General features: G+C 40.1%; 2 protein-coding genes across 3 annotated transcripts; one reads left to right on the top strand and one right to left on the bottom strand.

The window, feature by feature from the left end:
* Nucleotides 1–1,733: 1,733 nt before the first annotated feature.
* On the bottom strand, nt 1,734–3,662 carry LOC131691308 (cyclin-dependent kinase 10). Of its 2 annotated transcripts, none has more exons than XM_058977599.1 (4): nt 3,523–3,662; nt 3,320–3,483; nt 3,184–3,256; nt 1,734–2,771 (listed from the first exon to the last, which is right to left on the bottom strand). In XM_058977599.1, exons 1-4 carry the CDS (start codon nt 3,530–3,532, stop codon nt 1,774–1,776), a joined length of 1,245 nt encoding a protein of 414 aa, XP_058833582.1. In that variant the 5' UTR covers nt 3,533–3,662; the 3' UTR covers nt 1,734–1,773. The 2 variants fall into 2 exon arrangements, with proteins under 2 accessions (XP_058833582.1, XP_058833583.1); XM_058977600.1 differs by having other exon boundaries at nt 3,320–3,468.
* A 2,153-nt stretch (nt 3,663–5,815) lies between these two features.
* On the top strand, nt 5,816–8,621 carry LOC131690859 (conserved oligomeric Golgi complex subunit 5). Its single transcript, XM_058976929.1, has 4 exons — nt 5,816–6,055; nt 6,112–6,765; nt 6,828–7,517; nt 7,588–8,621. Exons 1-4 carry the CDS (start codon nt 6,028–6,030, stop codon nt 8,481–8,483), a joined length of 2,268 nt encoding a protein of 755 aa, XP_058832912.1. The 5' UTR covers nt 5,816–6,027; the 3' UTR covers nt 8,484–8,621.
* The last annotated feature ends 763 nt before the right edge of the window (nt 8,622–9,384 follow it).

Below are 9,384 nucleotides of genomic sequence, written 5' to 3'. Positions count from 1 at the left end.
TATTCTCGGCTGGATGTTGTTGGCTCGAATTAAAACTTGCCGAAAGAAAAAAAAAAGTTAAATTCCATAGCGCCAAACTTGCTCCCAGGTAGGTTACGAAATCGTTAGACTTCAACGGGGTACTGAAGCGTTGCCAGAATATTTTTATTTCTCAGATTATATTTTGGGAAACTTTCCAGTTATGCTCAGCCGGAATGCTGGCTGGTTCTAATGTGTATTCCAGCTCCAGTGACAAAACCGATTCTAGTTTAAATCGGTTGTAGCACTGGAGCCGGAATACTAATTAGAACTAACCAGAATTACGGTTCATTTCCGGTTGAATTTTACTAGGTTCCGGTAACCATCCGATAACCTTCAGGAACCTCTGTTTAGGGGATACCATTTCGATGCGGCTTAGCCGCAGAAACGAAGACTAGGAACCGAAGCGGCGCAAAGGCGCTGAGGATCCGCCGGGCGAAGTGGTCGCCCGGCTTACTCAAACATAGGAGCTATCCCTAGTTTAAGGGGCCCATATTATTGGCTCGAATCAAAACTCGTCGAAATGTCAATTGACGATAGGTTCATCTGGAGTGTTCATTTGTGTTTACATTTTACTAGCGTTGCCAATTTTATTTTGTGTCCACCACCCAATGTGGCTACGCCACATCGCTTCTGCGCGCTGTCCGACTTCGCTACCGCTCAGTCGGACTTAAACTAGGGATAGCCCCTATGTTTGAGTAAGCCGGGCAAACGAGTGGATCACAGGTTCGCTTGCTTCTGACAGCGGGTCGGTGGCCACCTCGCTCGGCGGATCCTCAGCGGCTTTGCGCCGCTTCGGTTCCTAGGCCTCGGTTATGCCGCTAAGCCGCATCGAAACGGTACCTCTTAAACATTCTAACAAGAATCGGTTGAGTCACGGGAGCCGGAATACGAATTAGAACCAGCCAGCATTCCGGCTGAGCTTAACTGAAAAGTTTAGCAAAATTTAATCTGGAAATTAAAATTTTCTGGCAACGCTCCAGCACCCCGTTGAATTCTAACGATTTCTCCACCTGAGCGCCAGTTTGACGATATGAAATGAACTTTGTTTACTTTCGACAAGTTTTGATTCGAGCCAACAACATCCAGCCGCCTTAGATCCAGCCATGGGCCCATCGTCAATTGACATTTCGACGAGTTTTGATTCGAGCCAATAATAGGGACCCATGTCGTCAATTGACAATTCGACGAGTTTTCATTCGAGCCAATAATAAGGGTCCCTCCCTCATGTTTGTCGTATTTTGTTGATCAGTCATTTCAGTCATGTCGTTTTTAGGAAAATTTTTTCGTCGGTACAATCATTTTAAAACATTAAAGCAATATGAGAATGTACAGATCGCTCGAGGAAATCCGCAAAACTTGGTGCAAAGCGTCACACCGATTGTAGGAGGAAAATGTTTCCTGGCATGGCATCCGAAACCGCATTTTCCCTACGAGTATTCAAAACACATCGAACGGGAGGTTATCGATTCAAATTCAGCACTAGTAAAGAATGAACTTTTAGTGGCCGGCGTCACCAGTATCACCAGAAAACATCCAGAATTTGTTCGCAGTGAATTGGCACGGGTTACTTATACGACTAAACATCGATGGTTTCCACGGGCACGAGATAGGAAAGCCAAGCGTAATGCTATGGATCGACAGTTCTTATAGATGATATTGTTACCTAATATTAATGAACCAAGTTTCAGTAGACAATAAAACAATTAATACAATTTTGTTGATAATGCTTTATTCATAACTGCTTAATACACATCATTCTATTTTCCTCTTCTTCACCAGCGAACCAAGTAGATCGGAAATCGAGGTTTGGTCAAACGTCGGTTTGGAACTGGTCGTTGGGGGGACTTCAGCTGTTTCCTTCGGAGTGTTTTTCAAATCTCGATGATGAGGAAATGTAGGCATAAGCTTCGGATCGCAAGGCAGAGGTGCTTCTTTGAAATAACTGCTTTGAAGACATTCCTCGGCCGTAGCTCTTTTGTTTGGGTCATACATGAAGAGGAAGTTTAGCAATCGCAGGCCAGCCGAGGAAAGCCATGGAAATTTTGGTTTCAAATTGTTATACGGTTGAGATTTTAATGTGAAATTCTGTACAGCTGGCAGCTTTGGAAAGTCTGGCCAGATTGTTTCAGAAGGGGTTCCTAATAGATCTATAATCAGTTCTATTTGCGAAATTTCGCTAACACCGGGCATGAGCGGCTTATGAGCCAACAATTCACCCATAATACAACCAGTAGCCCACATATCTACTGCAGTTGTTTGTTCTTTAGTTCCGAATAACAGTTCTGGAGAACGGTACCATAGTGTTACTAAGCCGGGTGTCATTGCTTTGTCAGAGTCACTTAAATAGCGAGCTAACCCAAAATCTGCAATCTTCAAGCATCCCTTGTCAGTAAGCAGCAAATTGGACACTTTCAAGTCCCGATGGATGATGTAGTTTGAATGCAAATACTTTAGACCTTTTAGCAATTGCAGGACGATACATTTAACTTGAGACTCGGAAAAAGGTGTGTCCATATTATCCAGTAACGAAGCTAGATCCTGTTCACAGTATTCCATTACCAGGAAAATACTTTCTAGGCTATTACCCACAACAACCTCCTTCAACTTGACTACATTATCATGGTTGCAGTTTTTCAAAATTTGAATCTCTCGTAGACCACTGATTGGAAATCCGTCCTTGAAAATTTGATGATCGATTCGAACTTTCTTCAATGCAACAATTTCATTGTTCTTGGTATCTCTTGCTCGAACTGAAAAAAAAATATTTAAGGAAAATTAGAATGGTGACTTATTTGGTCATTTCATCTCTTAAAGTCTCGAACAAAATGATCCGTCACTGAAACAATTTAATTTATGCTCAACTATTGTACACGGTAACCTGTTGTTATATTAACATTGATTCAGGTCAAGGAAAAAACAAGACATAACGCAATGAGTTTATTGTCAAACTAGGTACTGATGTTTCATCTGACGGAGTATTCTGTTTGATTCATGAGTTAAAGTTTTTTGCTTATTACTGTGTTTGGAGAATTGAGAGACCGTTCAACTTTCAACAAATATTCATTAACACCCGTAAAACATTTGATTTTAGGAATGTCTTAATATGTGTTCCTAACAAAGCTATCTTACCCCCTCGCGGGAAAATTTCAATCAACTACTCACAGACGATTCCGTATGTTCCTTCGCCAACCCGATTACACTTCTGGAATACAGAAACATATCGGCATCTGCCGAACTGAGGAAATAAAACGATCGTTAACTAAATCACAACGTACAATCAATCAGTTCCAGTACTCACAATGTCTTTACCGGGTATCTCCACCATTTTCTTGGTGCGAAAACACATTAGCGAGCCTTTGCGAATGATCGGTCCACACGGATCACTTCCGCCAACAGAAGCTGTTTTCCCGACAGTTTGTTTACCATCTTCCTCTGCTTTGCGTTTTTCTGAAAAAGATAATACTAAAAAAGCGGGTAATGTTTTAAGTTGAATTCATGTACCTTTCGTCATTCCTAGAAATAAGATTAAGTTATTTTGCGTACGATTAAGGTGAAGCAGCAGAATTTATGAGAAACAATCGAACGTTCAACACAAATCAAAACTCGCGGATTGTGAGAGATCAATGTTGTTTGTGCGGGCTCCTATGAGTAGCTCGAATTACAACTCGTCGAAATGTCAATTGACGAAGGCCACTGTTATTGGCTCGAATCAAAACTCGTCGAAGTGTTGTAATTGGGGTGGATGTTGTTGACTCGAATCAAAACTCGTCGAATGTAAACAAAGTTCATTCTGTAGCGTCAAACTCGGGCTCAGGTGGCGAAATCGTTAGAACTCAACAGGGAACTGGAGCGTTGCCAGAAAATTTTTACTCTCCAGATTATGCTTTAAAAAATATTTGGTATCCACCCGATACTCTTCAGGAACCGATGTTTAAGGTGCCAAACTGCCAATTTTATTTTGATTCCATAACACAATGCGACTGCACCAACTGCACCATATCGCTTTTGGTGCCGGGCAAACGAGCAGATCACATGTCTAGAATTGTTTTTCAATACATCATATCTAACAGAAACATCAAACGGAGAAAATCGCGAGTAAAAATTTTCTTTCAACTTGTAAATTTATTTAACAATTTAAACACAAAGAAGGCAATTAATTCTACCATTACCTCTGCATTTACTCATTGCAGGATCGTGTGAGCACATTACATGTTTATCCCGAGGATAATACGATAATATTTGGTAATTATTATTTTATTTCATTTTGTCGATCACTTTTGCTATTATGCTCTTTTGCATATGTGATCTTGGCAACACCGTTTGTAGATGGCACATTTTACTATGGTGTTTTGACAAGCGGGCTTGTATATGTGATATATTACCTGTGCTGTATTGCAATCGAGAGTGTAAATATGAGGTTTGGCATTGAAAAAAGATGCTAACTACAGTTGACTTGACAAAACATCACAATGCAAAACAGGTTCTATCACATTTGCCCGAATGAAATTCGACCGAAAGTCCCCGAATGACGTTCGCCCGAAAACCATTCACCCGAATGCCATAAACCCGAATGGACCACTCGCCCGAATGTCATTCGGGTAAATGGCTTTCGGGCGAATGTGATAGAATCGTAAAATATCACATCTACAAAATGTTAGTAAAACTTCGGTACACTATATGTGGCATTTCGACTTAAGGTTGATCAAAGAATGAGCGAAAATCAAAAAAGAAAAAAGCATTTTTTCCCCACCGTGTGATAGATCTCTATAAAAATCAATCAGCAGTGCTGTAACAACATTCTATCTAAGCTGATTGATTTTTATGGAGATCTAACACACGATGTGGAAAAAACTGCTTTTTTCGTTTTCGACTTTTGCCCGTTCTCTGTTCAACCTTAAGATTAAATTAGCATGTAAAGAATGATTAACTTTTTCTGTTATTTGTAGATGATAGAGTCAATGTTGTATTTGGCATAATAAACTCAGTTTGTTTACATTTGTTAGATATGACGTTTTGAACAAAAGGTATAGATATTTGCTTGCCTCCGACGGCGGGTAGGCGGATACGGTGAAGTTTCAGCGGCTCGTACTAGTACACCTTAAACAGATGTTCCTGAAGGATATCGGATGATTACCGGATGTTTCCCAAAACATAATCCGAGAAACAAAAATTTTCTGGCAAAGCTCCAGTTCCACGTTGAACTCTACATGCAAAAATAAAACAACCCACAGAATAAGTTCTTTTAACTTTAATTTAGGTACTTTTGAGTTATGGGCGAATGACCCAACGGTTAAAACCCAAAATAAACAATACAATACAATACTTTTGAGTTGTGCGTCGCTTTCGCACTTATTAGTGTCGTCAAAAACAAAACGAGAGATTCGACTCAGTCGAGGTCTTCCGTGCAGTAAGGTACTTTTGAGTTTTTTGGGGTATACTCAAAATTAGGTAAATTCAACTTAAATTAAGTATACTATAAATTAAACTCAAGGTTGAGTGATGATTTTTGCCGTAGTTAAATGAAAACTACCTTCAACACGGTTTTCTTAATTTTACATTCCTGCACGATACCACGAGATTGAGTCAAAAGTACTCAATTTTAGGTAGTTTTTCGGTGGCGTGTAACGATTTCGCCACCTGGGTGCCAGTTTGACGCTACAGAATTAACTTTGTTTACATTCGATGAGTTTTGATTCGAGCCAACAACATCCAGCCACCCTCACATCTTGTCGAAAAATTAAAAAAATATATTCGTCGAGATGGACCAAACACTGTGTACACGTCAAATGACAATGCAATTTTTTTTGATTTCAAAGTTTTTAGTATTAGTTTTTTAGTATTTAACGAAGAATTCCAGTCCGCGAATATTCTGTTTTCCTTGATCTGAAAAATAGTTTTCACTACCAGGTTCTCGTTAACACTAATAAAATTACAAATTACTGTGTAAACTAACAGATTTTCGTACGCAATAAAATTACAAATTTTGTAGTGTATACGTGTCCTGAAATGGAGGATAACAATATAGAAAAAGATGGTAATGTTACTTTCAAACTAGTAATTGCGATGAGATTATGAATTTTGTTTCTTTAGAGTTTTTTCGTGCATTTCTGGATGATGATCTAGAAGCCCAAGTTAAACTATCTGCCAAAATGACCGCCGCGGAACAAGTTGCTAAGTTGTCGGAGGGATTAGAGCAGGTGTCAACACAAATTAATACCCTAGTCCGCAGTCAGTACGGGTCACTTCTGTCCCAGGCAAATCACGCCGATCATCTTAATACTGCAATTGGGTCCATTTCTGGCCACGTTGAGTTATTACAACAAAGTGCCGAACGGCTTAAGAAACAAATCATCGAACCGTACGAACAACTGGTCTCACAGACCAGAATACTTGGCCGACTTCACGAGACATCGCATTTGTTACGTCAAAGCGGTAGATTTCTTCAGATCTACAAAGGTTTAGAACATACTACAAAACTTCCAGAGCAGGCTAGCATAGTTTACGAGCTAGAAAGCCTAATGGAGGATGTGGAACTTAGTGAACTTGATTTTTTAAAGGAGGAAATTGCTACTGTGGCAACGGTCAAAGCACGTTTGCTGCAGGTCGCAAATCGGGATTTGTTCGAAAATATCGAAAATGGAAAAGTTGATGAAACTAAAGAATGTTTAGAAATTTTCTTAAATATGAAAACATTGACCAAATGTTTGCAAAATATTTTGGAAACGTATCAACGTTATACTAAAGGTATATGAAAGATTTTAATAATTTTAACGTATAAATGTCAAAAATGTTGTATGGGTTTGCAGATTCTATTAAAGAGTGCTATATGGCTTCGGACGTGAGGAAAATGCGCCAAGCAGATCCCACCAAGGACAAAACGGAGCGCAATCCAATCAAGGGACCAGGGAAAGCGCCTACGCTGGCCAGCTCAACTAACTTTCGCACAAAACTTTGGCAATCATTGGAATGGTTATTTTTGGACGAACTTTATGGTTACTGCCAACAAATAGAATTTCTGCAACGTTGTTTGCTGGAGTTGCCCCTTACAGAGGATTGTATTAACATTGGGAAAACTATCGGGGTTCGGTTCTGGGATCAATTACAAAAACAGTTGATTGAATCCTTTGATACAGTCCAACCCCACGTGCAACAAGCACTGCAGCAGGGTCTTCCGAAGCTGCTTTCGGTGGCACGAGGGTTAGAAAGAAAAGTTGACAACAAATTCATTTTCCGGGAAGATGTGTTTATTTCTCTGGAGGCAGGCTATTTGGAGAAATGTGCCAACAATCTAAAGGCCGTGCTAACTGACATAGATTTTCCTAATCAAGAAGTAATAGATGCCATAATACGCGTTGCTTCAACCGAGCTAAGTGCTGCTAATGTGGACGATCGACTAATGCGGAAAGTGACCGATGTAATCTGCGTGTCAAGTAGGGATATCTGGAATAAGATTGAACGAAATGTTAAACTCGGTGGAGACACGCATCAAGTTTTGGGTAAGCCAATATTATTAACAGATCCAAGACCACAACACTCTACAATTATAATTATTCATTAATTCTTTAGATAACCCGAACGCGTCTCAATCTCAGAATATCACGCTAGCCAATGTGATCTACTACCACCATGAGGCCGTGAATAGGTTGATTCAACATTTAGGATCAAATTTTTCAAGCTCCGAATCTGCCACCAAATTAAAGCAGAGTCTTTTTGAAGGTCGTACCATTGCGCTTGCAATCATCCAACAATTAATTGCATCTATTCATTCGGCCGTAAACATTATTTTATTGAGCATGCAAAGAGAGCCTGGTTTGAACACATCCAGCATTTCAACTACGGGGCCTTCGTTTTATATGAAAGAATTGCAGGACTTTTTGTCTCGCTCTTGGAACTCCCATATTGTTCCATTCGCTGATAAATCAATCGTTGAAGAATGTGGTAAAAATTTGGCGATACGGTGTATAGAATTATTTGTGCAGAATGCCGCAATAATACGTCCAATTTCGAACAACGGCCGTCAAAGACTCAAGTCAGACTCACACCATCTGGAACTGGCACTTAAACCGATCGTTCCGGATCTAACAGTTTTGGGGAAAAGCTTACGATTACTGAGGGCAATGTCTTCACTGTTGGTTGTATCTGCCGAAGAATTGGTACAACAAACGTCCGGAGAGGAAGGTATAATGCCATCATACATTGTGCTATTCATGCTGTTCGGGTTCGCTGGTCCAGAATTGGCCAGTCCACACGTCACTGCGGGCTGGTCAACCGAGAAATTGATCCAGTGGTTGGAGACGCATTCGTCTGAGGCGGATAGACTGGAACTTGTTACAGGAGCGCTTCAGAAATATCGGACCGTCGTCCGTCAGAAAAATATATCCCAATACGATGATGTGTACCCGTTGATGACTAGCGTTCTGGAGAAGGCATTAATGCGGATCGCGTCCAGAGAAAGCGACTAAAACGTGGACAATTATTTGTACTATTATATACCAATAAAATATGTTAGATGCTTAAGGGACTTTTGGAAAAAATTCCAACAGCAAATTAATCTAGACTCTACACACGTATGCCTAATAAATTGTTAATAAAATAAAAATCGCGAGAAATTTTTTCCATGAATCTTCAAAATATTTCCAGGGGTTCAGAAGGACGACTAATAATGTATTTTAGATTCCCTGGTTTGTCATTTTGGGTTGCCATTCTCCGAGCTTCTTGAACGCTTGCCGGACGCGCACCTTCCTCGATTGCATACAGCCAGTGAGTGCGGAGTCTGCCCTGAAGTGGTTACCTCTTCTAGGTTCTGTGTTGAACATAACTTTGGCTGGTCTCACATTCGCGCTACATGTCCAGCTTACTGTAGTCTTGAGTGTTTTATTAACCTTCCAATGTCGGTATGTTTGTATACTTGGTACATATCGTGGTTTATTTTATTCGTCATTTTCTACTCTGCCGACGAGTATGGTTCGTTTCATTGGAAACATGCTTTTAATTATTTTGACTTAACGAATTGAATTAGTGCGTTAAGAGAAACGTCGAAAAATATATATTACCCATGTTTAATGTGTGCTAATTGGTTACGTTAACTGTATTTGGCAACTAAACTGAATTGTGCTTCTAAAGTTTCGTTTCGTCAGACCAACAAGGAACTCCTTCATGCAGACATCGCGCTCTCGACATCGACAAAGCATACAACACGGTTTGGCGAGAAGGAATCCTCAGACAACTTGATCTATGGGAAATACGAGGTAATCTTGAATTTTTTATTCAACGTTTCTTTCAAACCCGTAAATTTCGAGTTGGAATTTGCGGAAGCGAATCGGGCATTTATACCGAGGAAAATGGTGTACCTCAGAGATCCGT

The sequence above is a fragment of the Topomyia yanbarensis genome, chromosome 3, assembly GCF_030247195.1.
Source record: "Topomyia yanbarensis strain Yona2022 chromosome 3, ASM3024719v1, whole genome shotgun sequence".
NCBI classification, from domain to species: domain Eukaryota; kingdom Metazoa; phylum Arthropoda; class Insecta; order Diptera; family Culicidae; genus Topomyia; species Topomyia yanbarensis.
The sequence above is the reverse complement of the archived record's forward strand: the minus strand, read 5'-3'. Positions and strand labels throughout refer to the sequence as shown.

What these genes read in the sequence shown, in the direction of transcription:
- LOC131691308 (XM_058977599.1), bottom strand. An exon ending in AGATACCCGGTAAAGACATT is followed by an intron (nt 3,257 to 3,319) that starts GTGAGTACTGGA and finishes TTATTTCCTCAG; the next exon opens with TTCGGCAGATGCCGATATGT. An exon ending in AGGAACATACGGAATCGTCT is followed by an intron (nt 2,772 to 3,183) that starts GTGAGTAGTTGA and finishes TTTTTTTTTCAG; the next exon opens with TTCGAGCAAGAGATACCAAG.
- LOC131690859 (XM_058976929.1), top strand. Translation starts at nt 6,028, where the DNA reads ATGGAGGATAACAATATAGAAAAAGATG. An exon ending in TAACAATATAGAAAAAGATG is followed by an intron (nt 6,056 to 6,111) that starts GTAATGTTACTT and finishes TTGTTTCTTTAG; the next exon opens with AGTTTTTTCGTGCATTTCTG. An exon ending in AGACACGCATCAAGTTTTGG is followed by an intron (nt 7,518 to 7,587) that starts GTAAGCCAATAT and finishes TTAATTCTTTAG; the next exon opens with ATAACCCGAACGCGTCTCAA.